Genomic DNA, 27,396 nt, shown 5'->3' on the forward strand with positions numbered 1-27,396 from the left:
GTCACACATGTGGGCCAAAAGACACCACCTGCAAAAAATGTTGGACTCAGGCACATGGTGCACGTGTCCATGTGTGGACTACAAATGGGTTTGATCATTTGAAGACCCATCATTTTCACTTTTCTGAACTGATCTGCACTACAGGCCCAATTTAACTCCCCAGGAGCCAATGGGAGTTTATCCTATCGATTTCATTGGGGAAAGTACTGCACCCGTACCATGGAAATTCCTTTGAAGGTTTTCTCCTCAATTCCCTGGATTGAATTTGTCCATTCAGTTTCAAAGATGTGATGTACAGAAATTTACCTGTAGCGTACAGTAAAGTAGCAAGCAGTGTTACAAGTTACAGGATTGTGTGTGACTGAGGCCTGAAACATGCTTTTCTGCATCTGATTCCATTTATTCAAATAATCCCAATTTGTAGCCCGTTTATATTTATATAAGTGGTTTTTTGTTTTGTTTTTTTTGGTGCGTGTGCGCATGTGGGGAGCTTACAACAGGACAAGCAAAGCTATTATTGGAACTGGAGATCATGGAACACATGCTCTCCAACACGCTGCATAGCCTCAACCTTATAGTTACATATTATATTGAGTTAAATCAAGTTCTAGTCACAATAAACAGCAATTATATTGATGAGCACTTAGGAGGCACTTTTCATCTTCAGAACATGGTATAAATGATAACTAATTATACCCCAAACCACACTGCTTGGTCGTAAAAAGGTACTATTACAGGATCACCATTTTATAGACAGAGAAGCAGACTAAGGGCCTAGTTTTTCTGCCATTTAAACCATGAGAATCAGGAGTAACTCCACTGATTTTAATGGACGTTTACCATCATTACAGCAGTTAGTCAGATGCAGAAAGTTAAAGTAACTTGGCCAAGACCAGAAAGTCCATGTCAAAGCTAGGATTAGGCCTGAAGAGGGAAATTAATTCAAAATTATACAAGAAATAAGAGAGACATGCTGCTTCCAATCCAGCGTTGTTCCTTAGAATGCAACAGAAACATGCAGCTACATAAATGAATGCTTGACAACATAATGAGGACAGTCACTAATGTGTTTCCTGATTTAGGACACTGGCAGGTCAGGATCAGTATAAACAAGTGCAGACCTGCAAGTCCAGTTTTTAGGAACTATTGATTAATAACATGATGATGCAACATTTGAAAATCCTAACCATGCTTTCATAACATTAACGGACATCTAATAAACCGATAGATACGTCACAGAAATTGCTGGAAAAAAAGACAGTATATTACATTCATGAAATCTTCACAACTTTGCATACTCAACCATTTGATAACATGATGTGTGTGTCTAAACAGAGTAGTCAGAACTACTGAACTCAATAAAAAAATTCACTGATGAAGAGTAAACCAGAAGGGACTGGTAGTAGATGCTACTATTGGCTGAAAAAAAAAAAAAAGGCAAATAGATGCTTGCATCAAATTAGCCTTGTGATACAGGTCTGGATCACCACATACAAAGACAAAAATTAAACAAATTAAAATTTATTTGAAAATGTGTTTTTTCCAGGAAAATATAGAAGAATATTTAACCAAATGGAACAGAGGACAAGGAATTATTTTCAGGTGCAAAGGAATTCAGAAAAATAAAAAAAGAGCTTCCTTCACTCCCTCTTTTAAATGTAAGTGAAACAGTAAGGATAATCTAATTTTGCAGAATGGGGGATTTTTGATAAGAGGAAATCCACTTAGACTAATCTCTTTGGGGCAAGGACTGCCTTTTTATTCTGTGTCTGCAAATCACCTAGCACAAAAGGGTTCTGATCTATGATTACCTGTCAGGGTCCATAACAAAGGCAATCTCCACAGCGGCTGGAGCCAGGAATGGAGTTGGGGTTGCAGTCAGAAGGCATGCCAAGGGTCAAGACCAAGGTCAGAGTCAGATGTCACATAAGGATTAAGCCAGAGCCAGAGCCAGAGCGAGAAGTCATACCAAGGGTCAAGCCAGAGCCAGCCACCTATAGCAAGGTAAGGAAGTAGAAATAAGGTGTAGTAACAAGAGCGAGGATGAGCATAGCAGCAGGATCAGAGACAAAGATGAAGAAGCTGGATCCAGGAACTGGGAGTGTGAAAGGTAGCAAGGACTTGGTCTTAGGGAGTCTGGACAGCAACAGACCAAGATGAGACAAGGAGTAGGCTAAAAACAAAATCAAGTCTGAATCAGCATGTGCAGCCTCTGGTGGTGGACTATTAGCTGGGGCTCTAGCACCTGACCTTGGAGCATGACAATACAGAGGGTAAAGTGCAGGCTTGACAACCCTAGGGGCCTAGATTCAAGATCTATATCATCTGATACGAGGACTCTGAGATGACAAATAATCTATTGTTGTTCATCCCCTACTAAGTGGCAACATGCAATCCAAGGGTGTAGTATAAGGGATAAAAAATAAAACAGAACTCGAAGTGAGGACATAAAAACATGGTAATGCACTAAGATCATCCAAACAATACTACGTAGCAGTTAGATAAGTGAATATAAAAAGAGCATTGTGATGGGTTTTTACAGATCCCACCCTGAGGGCAGAGGAGGGGCTGGAGCAGTCCTGGATCCTGGAGAAAGGATCAGTATAAAGACAGAAATCATTTATTGGAGTATCGCCACAGGGCAATGAAAGGAGAAGTGGCTCCTGTTGAGCTCTGGCTGTGAGTCTTCTCCCTACTCCTTTATGACATTACCAGAGAGGGAGGGAGAACTGGGAAAAGCAGCAGCAGAGGGCTGTCCCCATTAACCCCTGGGCTGCAGTGGTTGAAGCAAAGGACTAACTCAACAGCATCTGCACCCAAAACAGAGGTATCAGTAGGAAGTGGTCCATAGGAAGGTAAGCAGGAGGAAAACCAGACTCTGGCCAACCCACACTGTTACACCTTCAGGGCCCTAGGCCAACACCTGATAAAGCAGGAGAGTTTGATTCCCTTATATCGCCATTACTGAGCCTTGGGTCAAACCGTTCAAAGGGTTAAGGGCAAGGGAACCTGGACACAAACACTTTAGCAGCAAAACCATTTAAAATTCCTACAACATATGGCAAGAATTTTACTATGATTTGCACCTATTCAATTTTGATATAAAGCTCAATTCTGTAATTCTTAACCAACCAGTGATTTCACATTTTGTATCATTACAAACTCGGTTTAAGTTGGATTAAGACAACCCACAGCTCACTTTAGCCGAGAGCTCTAGTTCCATGTTTTAACCTGACCTACTGCAGTCACAACACATCACTCTGTTTAAAAAAAAAAAAAAAAGGTTTTTGTTTCTTTCTAAATACACTGACACGTAATTACTATTGCAGCTTTTGCTAGAAATTATATTACCTTCTTGTGGCCACACTTAGGTACTACTAATTCAATTTCAATGTCAATTAAAACCCACTACTGTAATTGCCATCTTATATTAAATTAACAGGGGAAAAATTAATTCCATTACAACTTTTATTCTGTAAGAAACTAACTCAATTAAAATAAAAAATATGCACAATTTGCCAGATGCTTATGCTAATTAGATTATCCGTGACCAAGACAAAGATATTTAGGAAGCATTTCAGCAGGATTTTCAGGAGCCAGCTGCATAAGGTAATGAGAAATGTAGATTCCATTTCTATGTCATTATTTTGTTTCCTCATTGGGTAGAAAACTAGCATGATTTATTTTCACAATTCAGGAGAACACATATTATTTGCATAACAATAACAAATGTGAAAAACATTAGTGGTTTCTCTTAGCTCCTGCCCCATGTCTGAAATACTACATCTACTACAAGAATTAAATTGCTGTGTCAGATTTGCATAGCAGCATAATTCATATTACTTTCTCCATTTCTCTTTTCATAACTTTGGACCTGCACAATTTTGATTTTGTTTTGTTTTTTAAATGAAACGGCCTCCACAACATGACTTCTGTTTCCTTCTTCACTGAGATGTCCCATTATTTATTTGAACAACAGTATAATCCCAAGAGAGAGCAGACATAACATGTCAAATTGCTATATAAACAATAGTAAGAAGCTGATGTTCTTAAATAAACAGGAGAGATGATGGGGAAGGGTAGTGAGCAATCCGTCGTGATGTTGTCAGACAGCAGTTTAGTGATGGATGCCAGAACAGAACCCAAATCTTCACTGTTCTAGGCCAATGCCCTACCCAGCAGGCCATACCTCCTCTCATTATAATACATCATACTGCATCACAATTATTCAAAGACCCAGCCAGAGGCAGGAACCAACTAAAGGAGAGGTACATCAGTAGGGAGCATTGTTTATATATTGTGAAGTTTTGTACACTTCTATTATTTTAGACCCCAGAGAATATAAATATACATAAATGTTAATTCTAGCCCCACAGCAGCATACTGGACACAGAGGTCGTGTGTAAATGAACCAGACCCTTTGCTCTAGCACAGTGGTTCTCAACCAGAGGTACACATACTCCTGGAGGTATACAGAAGTCTTCCAGGGCTGTGGTATCCAATACATTTGCTACTCACCACATGTGGTGAACAGGACCACCATGGCGTGTTGATTCGGGGCTCTGAAGCCACATGTGGCTCTTGGAGCCTTTAAATGTGGCTCCTTAGAGCTGCACACGTGGAATGCCATCTGCCTGCTCTGTGCACATGCCATGGCAGCATCTCCTGTGGGCCCCAGAACAGTTCACGCGGCTCCTGCAGCAGTGAGTTGCCGATATTCAGTTTGCATGGGTGTGGGGCTGTGGTGCCTGGCTCTGGGGAGGGCATTTATTTAGAGCAGGCAGGGGGGCTGAGTGAACCTGGCTCTGGGGGAGGGAGTGGGAATTTATTTAGAGTGGGGAGGGCTGTGGCAAATACGGAAGGATGACACTTTGGAGGTGTGCAAGACAAATCAGTCTATTGAAAAGGATACAGTAGCATGGAAAGGTTCAGAGTTACTGATCTAATACACTTTCAAACATACTTGCACCCTTGCTAGCACTGTACCTAAACTGGTGTAATTTAGACACTAATGGCAAGTAATGAGGCATACATTTAAGCAGACTCCATGCTAATTTAAAATGCACTGTCTTTTGGCTCCATGCTGTTTACGTTACATTAACACAGGGTATGTCTACACTTAACGCAAGATTGACGTGTTGGCAGTTGATCTTCCAAGGTTCAATTTAGCGTGCCTAGTAAGGTCGCACTAAATTGAACTATCAGGGCTTCACCATCAACCCTGATACTCCTCGCAATCACGAGGTGTAAGGGACGTAGATGGGAGAGTTTCTTCTGTTGACCTCCTGCTGTGGGGACAGCAGGAAAAGTCAGTTTCAGCTATGTTGACTCCAGCTATGCAATTCACATCTTAAATCGATTTTTCCCCCACAGTGTAGAGTTGGCCTTCAGCTCCCATAAACAGTGGTAACATGTTTTTAAGTGGATTTAAGACAATCTGTTAAAAAGTATGGAAGTCATCAGACTTGCATCATCTTACACATCACCTGAGAATCTGGTCTAGGTATATGAAACTGATGTTGGAAAAGACAGTAATTTTTTGTAATCTGTACCATGGTAGGAACTCATTTGGAAAAGTTTCACAATGGCGATTAATTGGCTTTTATGATTTTCATTTTTCAGAATCCATGTCTGAGAACTGTTTTGGACTTTTTTTTTTTGGTGTGGTTTAACAATAGGCCTGAATTGCCTCAATCAACCTAAAGCATTCTCTCAATAGGACCATATTCATGACAAACAGATCTCAGTTTGGTTGGGTCAGTGCTCTTCCTACCAGATCCATATGGGAGGCAGATAAATCATTTCCTAATTCCAGACATTATATAATACAGTAAAACCCCAGTTATCCAACATAATCAGGACCAACTTATGGTTGGATACCTGAAAATGGTGGATAATTGGGGCGTGGGGTGAGGGTTACGGAGGGAGAAGCCAGAGGGGTAGGGGGGCTGTCTGGGCCCCTTCTGCAGTGCTGGCGCCAGCTCCCTGGGGTGGGCTTCAGGCTACCACAGAGCTGGCTCACTGGGTGGCGGGTTGCTGACTGCCTGGGACGAGCAGCCCCCACTGGCCCTGGGCACCCCCCAGCCAGCCAGAGAGACCTATGCCCCAGACGGTCTCAGGTAAAGAGCTGCCGCCAGTCCCAGGATGACAGGCCAGCTTCCCCGGGTGGGGAGCCACTGTCAGCCCAGGGCAGGTAGCCACCACCAGCCCTGAGGTGGGAATCCCTGGTGGGTTAGGCCAGCTGCACTGGCAGCATCTCCCCAGGCCAGCAGCCATCCCCTACCACTGACCCAGGACATGGAACCCCAGCCGCCCAGGGTGGGGAGCTGCTGCTGGCCCCAGTGGGGCTGCCAGCTGCCCAGGGCAGGCTGCTGGTTGCCCAGGGCAGAGGGAGATTATCCAACCCCCAGTTATCCAACATTCTGTTTTATCCCACGCTGCCCCAGGCAGTGTCAGATAAAATGGAGTGTTTGATAACCAGGAGTCGGATAATTGGGGTTTTACTGTTTTTAGTTTCTGAAAAGACTTGGATTTGATTTCAACAGGAATTTGTTTTGAAAGTGCAGGTTAAATAACCACAATTTGGACTGATTCTATTATCTATGTATAGGAGTACCATCTCCATATTAACATCACAAGCAGAGAACAGGCTGGCATGACAGAACAAATGCAGTCAAACTGGGATTAACCACGATGATTAATCACCTCAAAAGGATAAGCATTTTATTAATTATGTTTGTGTGTAAAAATTCTTATTTCATAATATGACTAATCCAAATGCAATTTGGACTCAATCACAGGTCATCTTCAATTCTGACCTACTGTTTCTTTTGTCTAGAAATGTTACCAGAAAATAATTGGTTTTGCTCACCAATTTTTCGTTTCTTTTTCCATTCCCACCACCAAACGACCAAAAATAGTCACAGAATCAATGTTTCCTACTCTTCAGATAACTGAAAACAATCTTGCCTCAGAAGAGTGAGCATATTAAGTAACTGTTCCTAGGATTCAGTATATTTTTTTCTCCACAGTGGTTCCAAGACAAAGTATTACCCATTTGTATCAAGTAAAATGTCTTACTAGACAGAATAAGCTTGCACCCATTTGCAGTGTCAAAGGGCATTCAGAAGCCTTTTCACTCTGAAGACTGTTCTGTGAAAGGAACATGCTCATGTGGACTGCCTCACAAAAATTTTAGTATTACTGCTCACTAGCAAGGACTGCCACTCCAAACCACTCATGAAGATGAAACACAGTGCACTAAAAACAAGGGTTTGTATCTGGAGGTCACACACATCTGCTCTCAGTGTAGAAGTACTATGCCTCCACCTGCCCGAAGCAAAATAAAAAAACCCTTTAGTTTCTCATCAAAAAAGAACTAAAATAACAAAAGTGATATTCATAAAGCTCAGCTGATCCTGTATTTGATATCTGATTTTGCAGAACATATTTGGAAGATCTCTTTGCAATACACTGCAAGTAACAATGAGATGTTGCTATAGGAACAGAGATTATCAAGCAATGATTCATCAAGGCAACTCCACTCTGCTTTACTCAACTCCCAACTGACGTACAAATGACACAATATAACCTAACTTCCGCCTTGAAGGGGCTGCCTGGGAATTCCTTTTCTGATCTTAGGGAATGAATGGGCGACAGAGACTGAAACACGACAACAACTTATCACAATGGGATCTAAGCAGAAATATAGGCTGACTGAAGACACACATGTGTAACTATTTAGACGTAAGCCAGAACTTGGGTTCTAAAGTCCAGCAACAGGGGTGGGTTCCAGAGCCTGACTCGCAACATCAACACTGTTCTTTTTAGCAATGTAGCACAAACCTTATGAGCTACATACAGCCTCTAGATGCAGACTCTGTGACTTACTGCCACCAATTTCAAATGCAGTGGCGAAGACATGCTTTGAGTGGCACTGGGAGGGAGCTCAGCCTAGCCCCTCCTCCACTCATGCAGCAGGGGAGCATAGAGGGAGGGGCAGGCTCCACCCTCAAGCTGGCTGGAGGGGCAGGCAAAGTGCCTCCCTCTTTCTGCTCCCTCCACGTGGAGCCGCGCAGCCTAAGTGGGGTGTGTGTGGCTGTCGGAGGGGTAGGGGTCAGAAGTTGGGGAGACACAGCAGCAGGCTGCCAGCAGGGGCAAGGGTTCTGCAGAGCAGCTGCTGGCCACCCTAGCCAACTGGGGCTCCCTGCCCCTGCAGCCGTCGGCTACCTGCAGAACTCTCCACCTCAGCCCTGGCCAGCTCCCAGTTTCAGGGCTGCCAGCAGGGCACTCCAGGCCCCCGCTGGGGTCCCCATGGCTGCTGGGCTGCCGGTGGGGCTCCATAACCCTGCAGGCTCCCCTGTGCCCTGCACAGTTGGAGCTCTCTGGTCCAGAAACATCCACTGTCCTGCGGACAAGGGAGGTTGCTGGACAAGAGAGTTTCCACCTGTACTTTAACAGTGGACACTTCCCTACTGTATGGTGACTCAGTCCAGTTTTCAAACAGTAAGAAAGTAAGAGGAGGTGGGAGGAAAATGGGACCCTGGCGGGGCTGGCACTGGCCCAAGAGAGACCCTGGCGGGGAGCACCCAGGCTCTGCGCCTGCACCATTCCCTCACTCCCACCCTGTGCCCCCGCTCGAATCTGAGAGACAGGTGTGTCTTGTGTCCACCTCCCCCCATGCACGAACATGTGGGTGTATCTCACGTCTGCCCTGCTCCTGCATGGATAGGTGTCTTGTGTCCCCTTTTTCCCCAATTGGCAGATGGGGGGGCAGCCTGGAGGGACTGGGGTGTGTCACCTTCTCCTGCTGGACCAAGGATGTTCCTGGACCAGGATAAGAGATTCAACTTGTATTAAAATCCCAGACGTTTTCAGATATTTAAAAAACACAGATGGATGGAGATTTAAAGACAGAACAGTAAAGCTCTGCATCATTATTTACTAATGAAGCTGTTATAAATAGGACTATCAGTGACTTTAAAAAGCATCACCGGCACTTGGACCATACAGAGGTCAAAAGGTCAAATTTCGGCACTCTGCCTCAGAAAAGTTGCTGATCCCTGCTCTAAGGTAACTATGCTGCATTCTAAGCCTGGGTTCTAACTCAGGTTTGAGCTCAAGCCTCCGTTTTGCCACAACAAATCATCCCAATTCAGATCGGCAAACATGCAGGACCTGGGTCCTAGATTTCTGCTATACAGACATGTTAGAGTCCAAGTCCCACTGTGAGCAGGATCCAAGCTTTGTCATTTTGGAGCATGGAACCAGCTCAAGCCTCAGACCTGAGTTAGGTGATCACTGTAATGCAGTAAGGATGTATAAGCATGACCATGAAATCTGGATCCAGCAATTGTAAAGCCAGGTTTACAGTGAAATGTGGACAACAAAGTATGAGTTTGAAAACACCAAGTCCACAAGCGCATGTACCACAGACCCAAGGTTATTGTGCAGTACAGACACATTCTAAGAGTGGCAGCCACGTGTTAAGTGCCCAGCTGGGTTTTTTGATTTTGCAGAACAGAGTGGTCATGTCGCCTGACGTTGTCTCTGAATGTTGGGAAACTCAGAGTGGATTTCCCAACAGAATGTGATGGGGAAAGGAAAATGCAAAGTTCTCTGATGGAATTTCTCCAGCAGCAGAGACGATTCTAAGTGACCTTTCCTTTATTACTTACAATAAACATACTATTCTCACAATGATACCCAATACTTTTCTGCTTTACCTGGAACCAGAAACAACATGATGAAGTAATAGGAATGTATGTTAACAGTACTGGGTCTCATAGTTTTCTTAGGGTTTATCTACATGAAAACAGTTTGCAGCAAGCTAAATTGCTGCTATACCCTATACTAGCCGGCTGTGCATTAGATGACCACATCGCTGCAGCACATTAAAGTGTTCTAGTGTTCGATGAACTTCTGTTTCAAAGCAGGACAGATCAAAGCATTGTAGGGAACTTCAGTGGGTGGCAGGGGGTGCACAGACTCATAGTGCATAGCGGGACTAACATCAGCTAGATGTGTACCCTGCTGCAGACTATGGCTACATCTACACGTGAACGCTACATCGAAATAGGCTATTTCGATGAATAACGTCTACACGTCCTCCAGGGCTGGCAACGTCAACGTTCAACATTGACGTTGTGCAGCACCACATCGAAATAGGCGCTGTGAGGGAATGTCTACACGCCACAGTAGCACACATCGAAATAAGGGTGCCAGGCACAGCTGCAGACAGGGTCACAGGGCGGACTCAACAGCAAGCCGCTCCCTTAAAGGGCCCCTCCCAGACACAGTTGCACTAAACAACACAAGATCCACAGAGCCGACAACTGGTTGCAGACCCTGTGCATGCAGCATGGATCCCCAGCTGCAGCAGCAGCAGCAGCCAGAAGCCCTGGGCTAAGGGCTGCTGCCCACGGTGACCATAGAGCCCCGCAGGGGCTGGAGAGAGAGCGTCTCTCAACCCCTCAGCTGATGGCCACCATGGCGGACCCCGCTATTTCGAAGTTGCGGGACGCGCAACGACTACACGGTCCCTACTTCGACGTTGAACGTCGAAGTAGGGCTCTATTCCTATCCCCTCATGGGGTTAGCGACTTCGACGTCTCGCCGCCTAACGTCGAAGTTATCTTCGAAATAGCGCCCGGCGCGTGTAGCCGTGACGGGCGCTATTTCGAAGTTAGTGCCGCTACTTCGAAGTAGCGGCACTAACATCGAAATAGCGCCTGTCACGGCTACACGTGTTGGGCGCTATTTTAATGTTAACATCGACGTTAGGCGGCGAGACGTCGAAGTCGCTAACCCCATGAGGGGATAGGAATAGAGCCCTACTTCGACGTTCAACGTCGAAGTAGGGACCGTGTAGTCGTTGCGCGTCCCGCAACTTCGAAATAGCGGGGTCCGCCATGGCGGCCATCAGCTGAGGGGTTGAGAGACGCTCTCTCTCCAGCCCCTGCGGGGCTCTATGGTCACTGTGGGCAGCAGCCCTTAGCCCAGGGCTTCTGGCTGCTGCTGCTGCTGCAGCTGGGGATCCATGCTGCAGGCACAGGGTCTGCAACCAGTTGTCAGCTCTGTGGATCTTGTGTTGTTTAGTGCAACTGTGTCTGGGAGGGGCCCTTTAAGGGAGCGGCTGGCTGTTGAGTCCGCCCTGTGACCCTGTCTGCAGCTGTGCCTGGCACCCTTATTTCGATGTGTGCTACTTTGGCGTGTAGACGTTCCCTCGCAGCGCCTATTTCGATGTGGTGCCGCGCAACGTCGAAGTTGAACATCGACATTGCCAGCCCTGGAGGACGTGTAGACGTTACTCGTTGGCTTCACGTGTAGACGTAGCCCTTATGTGTTAGAATTACTGAGGGTTAAACCATCTAGTTTCATTCCCAAAACCAGACACTGTCTAAAAGGGGTAACTGCCTGCCATTTACTGTGTAGGCCTCAGAAAAGTATTTATTTTCTTCTATTCCCCCAGATCTCTAAGGCCTTGATCTCTCAGGTGCTTAGTGCTCTCAACTTCCATCAACTTAAACAGGAGTTGAGGGTGATCAGCACCTTACACCATTTAATCCCAATATTTTAAACATTATTTCCTCTAATACTAAGAGCTAGTGAGTGCCAAGTGACCCAAATCAGGGTAAGCTCAGAATACTGCAGTGAAGCTTCCAGTTGGCCACCCCAGGCAAGAAACACTTAAACAAGATAGGACATAACATTACCATACAGGAACACAATTCTAAAACTTATGTAACTAGTTCTGAGCAGAACAGAATGTGAAAACTACCACTAGCCTCTCTTGACCTTAATCTTTACTAGGTGAAAGGCACAGGCACTGTTAGGAGGTACCACAGTATCAGATACCAAGTGTCAAAATGCATTGTGCTGTCTAAAGATTAATGTTATTATGAACACCTGGAGACAAAGATTATGTGAAAGAAATTCATGATGCAGCATGAGTCATCTCTTTATAGGGTTTTCCTAATCAAACCAGGAATACATCCGTGTTCGTACTAGTGCAAGAAACAACCAAGAGTTGCTATAACACCGGTTTATAAACACTGAGTCACCAAGGCAAGTCTGCTTTATACAAAGGGTTAAACTGAAACGGTCTGCAATGCACACAAAATTGCAAAAGCTAAAGCAGAAACTTTTTTTTTTTTAAATACAAAGAGAAGTCAAAGGGCTTGGTTTTGAGTCCAGGATTTACGTAAGTCATATAATCCAAAAGCCAGAAGCATTCTCTAACGTCCTTCTATAAGGAAATGATTCTAATGTAAGCGTAGTATTTCATGTCAAACAATAGTCAAATAAAGCTATAGAAATAAGAACAGCAGTTTTTCCATAAGGGATATGGATTTTATTCATTTAGAGAAAAAATTTAACAGTGTTCAAGTCACATTATTAAGGAGGTAGAGCCACTTGTAATACAGAAGCCAGGATTTTTGCATTTTGTGCTTATGTGCACTTTTCCTTCACCTATAGCAGCATGATTGATTATTTCATGGTATTCTGCCAGAGAGAGTCCCAAAACACAAACATACAATTAAATCATGTTCCTGCCATTTTCTTTGCAACAGACACAGTGCATATTTGTTGAAGAAACAAATTCGTGAAAAGAGAAGACTTGTAGTTCCTAATACATTGGAGAAATGGCTCCAATACATTCCCATACAGCTGCTAATTCCACTGACCTCCTCCCTAAGCAAATGTCTAAGCTATCGATGTGCTCCCTGAATGCAGGCAGGAGCTGGAAGTCCCAAGTCCTGGCTGGAGCCGCAGACATGGGCTGGGGGGAAGCATCTCTGAGCCTAATAGGAGCTGTTGGGGCTGGAGTTGTGGGCTCAGATGCCTGAGCTCAGGCAAGAGCTGCAGAAGGTAGTACTGAGTCCTAGATGAAGCCCGGATGCCCCCATGTCCAGCTGAAGCCATGGTGGGGAAGTAGGTGCTAACAGCCCCGGGTTCTTAATTATCCCAAGCCTGGGCAGGAGCTATGGAGTAGGGGGAACAGCCCTGCGCAGGGCTGGAGTTGAGGAGACTAGAGCTGTGCAGGGTGACAGCCCTAAGCCTATGTCTGAGCCTGGCAGTGAAAGCCTTGAGCCCCAGCTAGAGCCTTCACAGCCTCCAGCCCTGGCAGGAGTGTGGGCAATGGGGAGGTGGGCAGGCAGCAGCCTAGAACTACAGGAAGAGCTGCAGGTAGCTGCAGCAGACATAGCCTAGGTTCCCTGAGCAGTCCACTGTGCCCCAGCAAGAGCCTTCAGGGTGGTGGTAGTGAACCTGGAGCCAGCACTATAGCTGCTGCCTCACACAACAGCCATGCAGTGAAAGCACACATCCTGTCCCTTCCCAACCTGGCTGATTTCGTGGAGATCAGATTTCATGGGGAAGGACTAAGGGCTTTATTTAGAGTAACTTGAATCCTATTCTTGTTCTTGCATACAGCAACATCTGACCCTATCATTTAAAGGGCACCTAAGGAGCTATGGAGTGCGGGGAACAGCCCTGAGCAGGGCAGGAGTAGGGACAGGGTAGGGCCATTGCTCAGTGAGGAGGGAGAAACAGTAACAGGGAACTTGGAAATGGAAGAGATGCTTAATGACTTCTTTGTTTCGGTCTTCACTGAGAAGTCTGATGAAGGAATGCCCAGCATAGTGAATGATAATGGGAAAGGGGTAGGGTTAGAAGCTGAAATAAAAAAAGAACAAGTTAAGAATAACTTAGGAAAATTAGATGTCTGCAAGTCACCAGGACCTGATGAAATGAATCCTAGAATACTCAAGGAGCTGATAGAGGAGGTATCTGAGCCTTTATCTATCATCTTTGGAAAATCATAGGAGACAGGAGAATTTCCAGAAGACTGGAAAAGGGCAAATATAGTGCCCATCTATAAAAAGGGGAATAAGAATAACCCAGGAAACTACAGGCCAGTCAAGTTAACTTCAGTGCCAGGAAAGATAATGGAGCAGGTAATTAAAGAAATCATCTGCAAGCATTTGGAAGGTGGTAAGGTAACAGCCAGCATGGGTTTGTAAAGAATAAATCTTGTCAAACTAATCTGATAGCTTTCTTTGATAGGATAACGAGCCTTGTGGATAGGGCAGAAGCAGTAGATGTGGTACACCTAGACTTTAGTAAAGCATTTGATATGGTCTCTCATTATATTCTTATCAAAAAACTAGGCAAATACCATTTAGATGAGGCTACTATAAGGTGGGTGCATAACTGGCTGGATAATCGTACCCAGAGAGTAGTTCTTAATGGTTCTCAATCCTGCTGGAAAAGTATAACAAGTGGGGTTCCGCAGGGGTCTGTGTTAGGACTGGTTCTGTTCAATGTCTTCATCAATGATTTAGATATTGGCATAGAAAGTACACTTATTATGTTTGCAGATGATACCAAGGTGGGAGGGGTTGCAACTGCTTTGGAGGATAGGGTCATAACTCAAAATGATCTGGATAAATTGGAGAAATGGTCTAAGGTAAACAGGATGAAGTTTAATAAGGACAAATGCAAAGTGCTCCACTTGGAAAGGAACAATCAGTTTCACACATACAGAATGGGGACAGACTGTCTAGGAACGACTACAGCAGAAAGGGATCTAGGGATTATAGTGGACCACAAGCTAAATATGAGTCAACAGTGTGATGCGGTTGCAAAAAAAGCAAACATGTTCTGGGATGCATTAACAGGTGTGTTGTGAACAAGACACGAGAAGTCATTCTTCCGCTCTACTCTGCGCTGGTTAGGCCTCAGCTGGAGTATTGTGTCCAGTTCTGGGCACTGCAGTTCATAAACATGTGGAGAAACTAGAGAGGGTCTAGAAAAGTGCAACAGGAATGATTAAAGGTCTAGAGAATGTGACCTATGAAAAAAGGTTCAAAGAATTGGGCTTGTTTAGTTTGGAAAAGAGAAGATTGAGGGGAGACATGATAGTGGTTTTCAGCTATCTAAAAGGGAGTTATAAGGAGGAAGGAGAAAACTTGTTCTTCTTGGCCTCTGAGGATAGAACAAGAGGCAAAGCGCTTAAACTGCAGCAAGGGAGGTTTAGGCTGGCCATTAGGAAAAGGTTCCTAACTGTCAGGGCAGTCAAACAGTGGAATAAATTGCCAAGGGAGGTTGTGGAATCTCCATCGCTGGAGATACTTAAGAACAGGTTAGATAGATGTCTGTCAGGGATGGTTTAGATAGTACTTGGTCCTGCCATTGGCGCAGGGGGCTGGACTCGATGGCCTCTCAAGGTCCCTTCCAGTCCTAGTGTTCTATGATTCTAAAATTTGCCAAGTCCAAATACCTGAAAATCAGCATCTAGTACTATGAGAGAGATGCAGGGGTCGGGGGGGGAGTTATACTACTCCATAGGGAATTCGGTGCCAAAAAATGCTGAGCAACATATTTTAAAATTCTGCCTCTTTTATTTGCCAACAAATAAATGTTGAGGCTTCAGACTGTCACTGGAAGCATTGGCCTCCAGTTGCACAAAGGTGGGGCATTACCCTGCTGTGCTGCTCCTGCGACACTTGAAGGTGAGGCTGCACCCATCCCTAACACAAAGCAAGAGCAGGTCCTGCCCCAGAAACATCCCAGGGACCTGCCCTTCCACACCTAGCACAACAAGATAGCAAAAAGGAGGGGCAAAGTCTAAAATGTACACCCAGTCCTGATCGCTGATCTGGATGTGGGGCAAGTAGACTGAGCCTCACAGGATCCAAGTTTGCAGGGGCTTAGTGTGTTGGGGGAAGGGGGGAGGAGAATCCAAGTGTGGAGTGACATAGTTCTCTGTGGACCAATCTGTGTGCAGAGTTCCACAGGAGATCTGGACACACTGGGTTTCAGTGAGGGGTTTGGTGCAGTGGGAATGGTACTGTGCAGTGGGTCCAGGTAGAGGTGACCGGGCTCAGCAGTGAGGACTGGGTGAGCAGTTAGAGAACAATTCATTAAATCGTTCATCAGGCCTAACACAGAACAAAATTATGATGGAACGTCAAGAACATGGTTAAATACCAATTCAGGGTCTTTTTATTATTCTTACAGGGAACAACCACAGGGTAAGGCAGTTCTTATTTCCGGATTTTTCTAGCTATCACTCTACAGTCCACTACTGCTGACCCTGAAACTCACTAAGGCTACGTCTACACGTGAAGCCTACATCGAAGTAGCCTATTTTGATGTGGTGACATCGAAACAGGCTATTTCGATGAATAACGTCTACACGTCCTCCAGGGCTGGCAACGTCGACGTTCAACATCGACGTTGCGCAGCACCACATCGAAATAGGCGCAGAGAGGGAACGTCTACACGCCAAAGTAGCACACATCGAAATAAGGGTGCCAGGCACAGCTGCAGACAGGGTCACAGGGCGGACTCAACAGCAAGCTGCTCCCTTAAAGGGCCCCTCCCAGACACAGTTGCACTAAACAACACAAGATCCACAGAGCCGACAACTGGTTGCAGACCCTGTGCCTGCAGCATGGATCCCCAGCTGCAGCAGCAGCAGCCAGAAGCCCTGGGCTAAGCGCTGCTGCACACGGTGACCATAGAGCCCCGCAGGGGCTGGAGAGAGAGCGTCTCTCAACCCCTCAGCTGATGGCCGCCATGGCGGACCCCGCTATTTCAAAGTTGCGGGATGCACAACGACTACACGGTCCCTACTTCGACGTTGAACGTCGAAGTAGGGCGCTATTCCCATCCCCTCATGGGGTTAGCGGCTTTGACGTCTCGCCGCCTAACGTCAATGTTAACATCGAAATAGCGCCCAACACGTGTAGCCGTGACGGGCGCTATTTCGAAGTTAGTGCCGCTACTTCGAAGTAGCGTGCACGTGTAGACACGGCTTAAATGTTACTTCTTCAGCCAGCCAGAAGCAATCAGTATTGGACTACAACAGGCTCTACTGCCTCAAAGTGGCTGTGGCTGGATTTTCTTACTAAGTAGTAAGTGCTCAAGCTCAGTTTTGAACTTGGACGTACTTCAGCTGGAACTCTAGGACAGCCGCCAGCCCTAACTTTCTTATCTCTCTTTTTTTTTTTTTTTTTTTTTTGGGGGGGGAGGGGGTCTCCTCTCTCCTCTTCTGTGTTTCTTTCCCTTTTATCTCCCTCTATCACAAGCATCTACTACAGTAGAGGAAGACCGTGCCTCTGATTTCCAGTTTCATTTTTTTTACAAGTCCTTCAATAAATGAGTTTTCTAGGCTACTCATCCTTACAGTATCAAAGTGCTTGTTGAATACATGAAGGCTTTGCAGCAAGAATCTTAGTGGCCCTCTATCCACAACCACAGGTACATTCAACTTATTGCAGATTTCATTTACTGTTAAAAATTACTGCATTACAGTAGGAAATCTTTGTCAAAGAGAAGAGAGTCTTGCAGTATGCTCTGAAAGTGTGCAGAGTTTGATAGCTCGTTCCACATCTGAACCTCTACCAATGAGATCACAGTCTGTGGTGACTCCCATTCACCTTGTCTTTGTAGGTGTGACTGTTCCAAGGAAGCATAGCTTTCTCAAGCGAGTCTTGGATCGGGATATGATCACTGATGTATCTGAGTTCTAAACAAACTTACAGGCTATGTCTACACTTGGGCAAACCTTTGAAATGGCCATGCTAATGGCCAAATCGTTAAATACTAATGAGGCACTAAAATGAATATTCACCCCCACTGGCCACAGCACTTCAAAAGTCCTGCATTTTGCTCGTGCATGGCTTCCACACATGGGGGTCCTTTTCGAAAGGACGCTGCAAACATCAAAATCCCCCTATTCCTATCAGGTGATATTACTATACAAGACTCAGCTGATAGGGATAAGGGTATTTTGATGTTTCAAGGGCCCTTTCGAAAAGGACCCCTATGTAGACGAGCCATGCACGGCACGGCCGGTGGCATGCTAATGAGGCATGGAATAGTCATTTCAGCGCCTCATTAGTATTCTCCAATTTGGCCATTAGCATGGCCTTTTCGAAGTTTTGCCCAAGTGTAGACATGGCCACAGCTTCGAAGAGATCAGAACCAAAACTCTGAACTGAATGACAATGGGTTGCGAACCAAAGGAAGGACCATACTGAATTACTTAATGACACTCGCATTCAAAGGTCTTGATGCCGAATACCGTTTGCGTTTGACTTCCTAATTATGAATGCAAATTGTTTCCATAAAATATTGTTCACATGCCACTGGTACAGTACGCTACATGCACGCTGAGAGATAGAGAAATTTATGAATTAATTCACACAGCAGACCATTGTAATGCCCAGGTAAGAGCAAGGGGATAGCTGGCCAGAAATCTTTTCCAGTACAGGAGCTAATACAACAGCATTGTAGATGCAATTACTTCGGTCCACCTGCACTAGGTCAGCTCGGGCTAAATCTACAATGAAAACACACCCCTAGTGTTTCCAGTTATAACAGTAGTGAATTCTGTAGCCCACTTTATCTGTAAGCTGATGCTTCCATACCTGATGGCAAAGAGTAAGAACAAAACCAGAATCAGGAAAAATATTTGTAAAGCTGATTAAAAAGTTAGAGCCTGAGAGTAGGGGGGGGAACAGGAATATTTAATTTTCCATGACTTTTCTACTCTTTTGTGAGTGCAGGTGTGTGCCTGCACACTCAGAATATAAGATTTGTCTTCTGCCTGGCAGTGTGCTGTGCTGCTATTATGGCTATTGAAGCCAAGGAACTGCCCCCTATTGCAATCAACTCAGTATTTTACCCTAGCAAATTTACTACTTAAACTCTTTTGAAAACAGAAACTCTAGGCCTCCAATCACTGTGGCTATGTCTACACTAGCCAAAAGCTTCGAAATGGTCATGCAAATGGCCATTTCAAAGTTTACTAATGAAGCGCTGAAATACACATTCAGCACCTCATAGGCATGCGGGCGGCCGGGGCACTTCAAAATTGACGCGGCTCGTCCAGACGGGGCGCCTTTTCGAAAGGACCCCGGCTACTTCGAAGTCCCCTTATTCCCATCTGCTCATAGGAATAAGGGGACTTCAAAGTAGCCGGGGTCCTTTCGAAAAGGCGCCCCGTCTGGACGAGCCGCGTCAATTTTGAAGTGCCCCGGCCGCCCGCATGCCTATGAGGTGCTGAATGTGTATTTCAGCGCTTCATTAGTAAACTTCGAAATGGCCATTTGCATGGCCATTTCGAAGTTTTTGGATAGTGTAGACACGGCCTTTAAGACCAAGATCTCACTGAATTTAAGGGCAACCCAAGATCTACCCTGTCCCTTCGCCAAAGTCCTGCCCCTTCCGTGAAACCCCACTCCATCCCCCACTCACTTTCATTAGGCTGGGCCAGGGGTTAGAGTGCCGAGGGTACTGAGATGGGATTTAGGGCTGGAGCAGGTGCTTTGGGGGAAGGGATAGCTCAGTGGTTTGAGCACTGGCTTGCTAAACCCAGGGTTGTGAGCTCAATCCTTGAAGAGGCCATTTAGGGATTGGGGCAAATTGAGGTCAGAGATAGTGTTTGGCCCTGCCAAAAGGGCAGGGGACTGGACTAGATAACCTCCTGAGGTCCTTCCAGTTCTAGTAGATGTGTATGTCCAATTATGTACATATGGGCACAGGAGGTGTGGAGTGCTGGCTCTGGGAGTAGGCTGAGGTATGGCGTGCAGCCTCCCAGTGGGTGGCACTTACTGTCATTGGCTCCCAATTGGCAGTGCAGCAAGACTGAGGAAGACTCTGTGCCTGCCCTGACCCCATACCCGTCTTGGAGGGAGCTAATGAACGCCTGTGCCCCCAAGAGTGGGTGGCAGGAGACATGTGGCTCCGCATGCTGCCCTTCTCTGCTTGTAGCTCCCACTGACCATAGCTCCCCGTGGTCTCCCAGCCAATATGAGATGCAGGGGCTGGTGCCTGCAGGCAGGAGCAGTGTGCCAAGACTCCTGGCTGCCTCCTCACCTGCCATGGGGGTGCACTGGCTGCTTGTGGGAATGTGCCAGCAGCCTGGGGCCAGAGCAAGCAAGGGAGCCCACCTTAGTGGCATACCCACTACACCACCAGAAATCACGATTAACTGAGGCACTCCCCAGGATCGACCAGTCAATTCTGACTGACCGCATGGAGACAACAGGTCTACATTTACAACAGCACAGCTACTCTACTGCAGCACTTCTATGAAAACATTACCTGCCACAACGGGAAGGCTTCTCCCAGGGAGAAGAAACTGTGTCAACAGAAGCTTCTCATCAGTACAGTATTGTCTACACTGGGAGTTAGGTCAGTATAACTTGGGGTGGGCAAACTTTTTGCCCTGAGGGGCCACATCTGGGTAGTGAAATTGTATGGTGGACCATGGATGCAAGGCTTGGACAGGCAGCTGGGGTGCAGGTTTCAGCCAGGCACTAATCACCCTGGGTGACTCCTGGGCAGCCAGTATGTTTGGCAGTGGCCATCACCTGAAGGCTCTGGCCCTGCAGCTTCCACTGGCCGCAGGTTTGCTGCAGCAGGTGAGAGCGTGAATGCTGCTTTGTCAACAATAGCATTCTGTAGGGGACTGAAGTATTTTGTTAACAGAAGTGCCAGACAGACAGACGGTGTTCACACAAGCTAATTTCAGCCACAGGGCAGTGTTGACACAGGCTTGTTCCTAAAACAGTGCCATGCAGATTTACCCTCCAACGATTATATGAGTTATTTTTATGAAGTTAATTTTTATTCTGGCTTTCTTAAGAAAGGGATCATTTTTCTGGTGTTTTTTGTAATTTTTTTTAAAATGGGAATTCTATCAAGTGTTTTTTTTCCCCCTTCATCTCTATGAACTCATCATTTACTATGTTTTAACAAAAGCAGGCTTCAACCAATTTGGTTTTCAATAACATTTCCTTCTAGTTTTTAACCCTGCATCGGTGGGGCAGTGGCCAGCAGCTTGGCCCGGGGCCAGAGCTGGAGCCCCAGCCATCCCTGCTGCTGCACCCAGGGAGGGGTTGTATCAGGTCCCCACTGGAGCTTGGGACTGGGGCCAGAGCACTGCCAAGCTCCCACAGGAGGAGGAAGTCAGTGGGTCCCGGTGGCTGGAGAGCCAGCAGTGAGCGCCAGGGCTCCGGTGGCTGGGGACGAACAAGGCTGAGAAGCCAGCCCGGGAACTGTGGAGCTGCAGCCAGGGAACTGTGGAGGGAGGTGTTTGTGCAAGCTGAGGACCTGCAGGGCTGGGAATCCGCAGGCCAGGGAGCTGCTGAGCTAAGCCAAGGGGAGGGAGCGGTCAGGGAACTGCAGAGCTGAAGAGACAGCAGGAACTCTTGAAAGTGGCTGCGGAACAGGAGGGGAGTCCTGAGGGCACTGACCACACCTCATCTGGCAAAATCCCTTGTCCAGGGCTGCTCAGGTCTCAAGGGTGTTAGACAAGGAAGGTGCAACCTGTAGTAGACTTGAGATCCATTGGAAAGACAGGAAGGCACTCGAGTAGATAGCTGGTATCTCCACACTACTCTGCAGGACATCTCTGGCAACTAGACTTCTTAAGCTCCCCTCTAGCTACACAGCAGCTGCTGCAGAGGGAGTCCAGTGGAAGACAATACTGCTTTTTTAAAATATTAACTCCCAAATTTCCAAGTTAAAACTAGCGGACTCAGCAGCAATGACACTGCAGAGTGATCAGTCCCCCTGCTCCACTTCTTCCAGCTCCTACAAAGCATTTAGAACCCTGTGTGAAATTCCACCAGAAAACCTTCAGTCAAGTTCAGGAAAAATGCCAATGAACCAGGACTACCCGTTCTCTTCACCCCACATGCTTCTCATATACAAGACAGATCCATTGGAACTGGACCCTTGTGCTTGAGGAAGTGGAAGATACACTTCCCAAATCTGTATTCAAAATTAAAAAAAAAAAAAACAACAAAAATGTGCAGCATGTAGGTGCATGGGACTTTTACAGGACAATCAATACTTACACTACTGTGTTCCCAAGTAAATAACTTGTGAGCTTCCTGTTTTACTTTCTTAAGTGGGAAAGTATCCCCCCCGCCCCTTAGGGGCTAGTAACTCTGCCAACATCCTCATCGATTAAGATAATCTTACATAAACGTCCCTGCCTCAACTGCCTTTATCTGTAAATATATATGAGAAACAGCACTAACACTCAGTTCTTACAAACAATATTTGAAAAGCACTTCCTAAAAATAGCTTTTAATATAAATACCACGAAGCCTTACTTCCTTCAGTAAGTAGTTCATTTTAGAAGATGTGCCAGTAGCAGATTTTTTTTTCAAAATTTAAACAGAACTGACAATTACTCCAAACAGCTAAGAGTGCTCTATACTGTACAGCCCTAAAGCAAAATTCCAGTTAGCTCCAAAGGGAAAGAATGATCTCAGCTTTCACTGGAATACCAAAGAGCTCACAAGCCAGTTTCCCCTACTGTGGATGGCTTCTATGGGGACAAAAGGTGCTTGTCAGTGTAGGAATACCGTGGGTGGTGCATAATGGAAGCTGGGGGAAGCTAAACTTTCCCAGACCTTGTCTACTGTGGCATGAGCAAAACGGGTGGAATTGGGGCCCCTGGAAATATCTCCACTTGCCACAGCCCAGAGTTCTTCCTGTATTGGGGCCACAGGATGTGAGGGGATGAGGGGGCAGAATGGGATGGGGCCATGAGTAGAAAAGCTGAAAAAGGGGAAGAGGCTCAGGGCTTGAGCTCCAGCCAGGGTCATGAATTCCGCTGTGACCCCAACCATGCTTCTGGCATCTCCTGACCCAAGTGGTGCAAGGGAGCTGACAGCAGCAAGCAGGGGCTGGTGCTCGGCCAGAAGAGAAGGGACAGGGGGTAGCCTCCTCCAAGGGGAAGCTTCATCTCCCCTACCCCCATGTCCCTTAGCTATGCTGAGGAACAGCCATTCTTCTCTTGGACAGGTACCTCTACACTAGACATTTTGTCATCAGAGCTGTGTCGATCAGGGGATGCTTTTTCACACCCTGACCAACATTACTATGACTATGCAAGCTTTAAGTGATTAAGTGTGAGACTGCAAGGAACTGAAAGTTCTTGTACAGCATACAGTTTTAAACTGCCACAAAGTTCATATGTACACAAGGAAATTGACCAGCAGGTTTTTTTTTTTACCTAGTAATATAATTACAATAACTACCTTCCTCTTGACTGATTTGCATTAACATATTCAGCAATCAAATTAAAAGTTCACTCTAACTTGTGCTACAAAAGTGCTTCAGATCACTCAAAAGAGAGGGTAAGTAACAAAACAAGCCATTAATGGTTTTGTGCTTGGCTTAAGTTTACAGAAATGTGAAATTCCTTACAAATAGTTAACCAGCACTTACAGTTTGAGACTGTCGCTCTCTGTCAGAAACACTGGCAACATTGAGTCCATCTATCACAATATCATATGGAGGATTTTTTTCTACAAAGTTTTGAAATTTTTCAAGTTCCTAGAAGGAAGAGAAAAGAGATTAAGATAAACAGAGAGTTTGGAGTTGTTTGGGTTTTTTTTTGCTTAAAAACAAAACAACCTTCCCCCAACCCAAATTGCTCACTTCACCATCCTCTCCTGTCTTTGCTATCTTTAATGAAATATTTGCTACAAGACCTTCAAAGAATGGTAATGTTGTACTAGATGCTTTCCGTCACATTTCTCTTTCTTTGTAACTGAATACATTTCACAGCTTCTACCGCTCAAGCTCTCAGTATATAAACTGAACACTTAACAAAAATAGGCAAGTCTGTCAAAATCTGACAGAGGCTTATGGATACAATTATTTTACTTCCTTTAAAAAGAAAACAAACAACTAAGTGTAAGCATACACTAGTTCCATCCCCCGATGTGCAGCCACAGGCAAGATACACTGCCCCTCATGGCTTTTGGTTACCCCAACAAAGCTTTTTAGTGAACAGCGTTGAGCCCTCTGAAGGCACAGCACTAAATAAGAGGATACATTTGTTTACTAGTCTGTGTGTTAAGACATACAAAAGTTTTCAAAGCAGGTAACAGAGAGCTTTGCTATGTCAGATATGTCACCCAATGTCTAATCAAAGAGTACTTCTCCAACTCTCACAGCTAAGAGAACTCATAACTGCACTAGACTAGTTTAGAAGAGCTCCGTGTATGCCCAGGTGATTGTCTATCATTAACAGAATTTGATCCAATAAAAAAAAAGTTACCCCACCCACTTTGTCGCTCACTAGTATATTCTGTGGGACCAAGATGTGTACAACACTGCATATGAGCATGGGTAGCATTTAACAGAAGAAGAATTCTGTCACGAACAACAACAGATGAACCTTTGGACACTTCTTGCCTTACAAGTCCTGGAATGTGCATTCCTGCACACATTTCCAAGCCACAGAACATGGCAATTACACAGACCAAGGGAGACCTTGTACTAAATAGAATTGTTCAGAACTATGGGAACGGCACAGCCCTCTTTGTGGAATGCTGTAGGGTTCTCTCAGACTCATGCACTAGATCATGCTGCCTCTGCAAGTAACATGGTCTACCACCCAAGGTTGGCTAGAAGAGTCTACAGTGATAGGGCTTTGGTTTTACATGCCCTCATCTCCTCCCATCTGGATTACAGCAATGCCTGTTCATAAAGTCCTCTACCCTTCAGAAACTCCAACTTGCACAGCATGCTGCAGTTCATCTCTCAGCATGGGCTTCTGAAAGCACAACTTATCTGTCCTCCACTTGCTATACTAGTTTACCACAGAATACAGAATCAAGTTCAAGTTCTTGGTCATTATTTTCAAGATGCTCAATGGCCTTGTCCTAACATATCAACAAGATTGCCTAGGGATCCAGGATATGGAATGGAGTAGACAATTCAGCTCCTCGGGAGCAAGAGAACCTTCTACATGAAATGTAAAGCTCACTTCTGTAGCAGATACTGTAGTGTTTTTTGCAGGGGCGGTTTCCAGTCTGTGCAATGAGCTTCCATAGGAATTAAGGAGTATCTAAAACCTCATCACTTTCCTAAGTGTGAGCATTTCTTCCACTTTGCCTTCTCTAAGTAGTATGTGTATATTTAAACACCACCAAACAAAACCCTACACTGCACATATAATTTTCTTCCTGCGGAGAGGCTGAGGAAAAGAATGAACCATATATAACAGCAGTTAGATATATCATTCAACCCACTACTAGACTGCACTCAAAAACTCAAGCGACAAGGGACAAACATGAACCTCAATCAAAAATAGGAGAACATGTCCCTGACTCTCATCAAGATATTCAGACACATTAAAAGCACTTCACAGTTTATTTCAGTAGGACTAGTCACATGCTAATAGTTAGGCACATTCTTCAACACTTAGTTGAATTGGGGGGCTTGAAAAAAGCTGATCAGGACATTTTTTCTTCTAATAAATACGTACAGCTTTTTGATAGAAAAATCACATAGTATCAACCTTTACAGGGACACTGTCAACAAGAAATCCCATAAGTTTTTTCAGACTACATTGGTTTCAGACAACGTGACCTAGACTCCCTACACGGGAACCCAGAAGCCACCTGCTACAAGACAGGCCTCACAAGAAAAACAAGAGAACACCACTGACCATCACTTACAGCCCTCACCTAAGGCCTCTCCAATGCATCATCAGTGATTTACAACCCATCCTGAACAATGATCTTTCACTCTCACAGACCTTGGGAGCCAGGCCAGTCCTCGCCTACAGACAGCCCACCAACCTTAAACAAATCCTCACCAGCCACAACAAATCACAAACCAGTGGCTCTAGGCCTGGAACCAGCCCCTGCAACAGTCCTCGCTGCCAACTCTGCTCACATATCTACACCAGTGACATCATCACAGGACCTAACATCAACCATACCAACAGGGGCTCCTTTACCTGCACATCTACTAATAGCCATCATGTGCCATCATGTGCCACCAATGCTCCACCGCAATTTACACTGGCCAAACTGGACAGTCTCTCCATAAAAGAATAAATGGACATAAATCAGACATCAGGAATGGTAATGTACAGAAGCCTGTGGGTGAACACTTCAATCTCCCTGGACACTCAGGAGCAGATTTAAGGGTGACAGTTCTGAAACAAAAAAATTTCAAAAATCAAAGGAGAGAGAAATCTCTGGGCTACAATTTATCTGCAAATTTGACTCCATTAACCAAGGATTAAACAGAGACTGGGAGTGGCTCGCAGCTTACAAACACAGCGTCTCTGCCCTGGGTGTTAATATCTCCCCATTAGACTCTGACAATGGCTCATATCCCCCTGTCTGATCTGACTTGTTTTTTCCTCTTTTGATAAGTACTATTGATAATGGGCCATTTCCACCTTGCTGAATAGACCTTGTCAGCTCTGGCCCTCCCTTTTACTGGGACCCCATTCTTTAAATATCTCTGAAACTACCCGTCCCCCCAACTCATGCATCTGATGAAGCGGGTCTTTGCCACGAAAGCGTATGCTCCAAAATATCTGTTAGTTTATAAGGTGCCGCAAAACTTCTTGTTGTTCTCAAAACTACTGACTAACACGGCTTCCTCTCCGATACTAGACTTCCCAGTAGCTTTTGGGTTTTACAATCACAGGATTTTGGGTTTTGTGGGAGATAGGTGGGTTAAGTTTCTGTCTCCTGTTGTGCATTGTGAAAAATCTATACAAGGAATTAAAGAAACTGATTAGACAAGGAAACAGTCACAAATGACTACCCTCTAAAGTTGCCATATATAAAAAGAAAACTAAGAAAATATAGGAGGGAAAATATATTCCCTCTAATTACTTTCGGTTACAATAATCTCAGTTGCCATCTCTAACAATAGCAAGTAAAATAATGTCAGATAAAAACATGGCTTGGAAGTTGACAATGCTCCTTTCACCAACAATGCCCTATACCACATTTTGCTCCCTTTTTGTCTGACATGGAAAAAGAAAAACTCTGTGAAAGTCAGTGAATTTACACATATTTTAGACCAGTTTTTGCAACAGTGTTTTATGGCAATGTAAATCACTAGAAAAATCTTCAGCAGACAGAGGTTTCTATATGTGACTTCAGTTCCAGGTATGTCAGGCAGTCTTCTGAAATATATTCCAAGTTAGTCACTGATAAACCTGAGCAATATACTGAAAACATCAGCATCAGAGTACATTTTAAGTCTTTAAAGAAAGGGCTATTTACTCATGTTACCTGACCACAAACATACAAGGAAATCCCTTAGATTATGAAACTATAAAATACGTACTGCAAGTTTAAGGTGTGTCTGCAAGATGAACCCAAACCAACTCATTTGTTATCAGTCTGCTCTAATTACCTCCTGCATAATCACCATCACAAAAGGAAAGCACAACTAGTCACACAAGTTATCTTTGTTTCTCAGAAAACTGCTGTGTGACCTGCTACTAAGTACACATTTATGCAGTTATTCTGCACACTATCCCCTGCAGTGCACCTAAGAAACCACGAGGGTACCATTAATGGTATTACTACAACCTTC

General features: G+C 45.2%; 1 protein-coding gene across 4 annotated transcripts in view; it reads right to left on the reverse strand.

The window, feature by feature from the left end:
- PRORP (protein only RNase P catalytic subunit) overlaps positions 1 to 27,396 on the reverse strand; it is a 90,761-nt gene that overhangs the window by 33,035 nt on the left and 30,330 nt on the right. For all 4 annotated transcript variants that reach the window (XM_074996847.1, XM_074996846.1, XM_074996845.1 and 1 more), the window contains exon 5: positions 23,263 to 23,370. In XM_074996847.1, coding sequence (XP_074852948.1) covers positions 23,263 to 23,370 — 108 coding nt within the window. The remainder of the gene's footprint in view (positions 1 to 23,262; positions 23,371 to 27,396) is intronic.

Source organism: Carettochelys insculpta, chromosome 6, assembly GCF_033958435.1.
Source record: "Carettochelys insculpta isolate YL-2023 chromosome 6, ASM3395843v1, whole genome shotgun sequence".
Classification (NCBI taxonomy): domain Eukaryota; kingdom Metazoa; phylum Chordata; order Testudines; family Carettochelyidae; genus Carettochelys; species Carettochelys insculpta.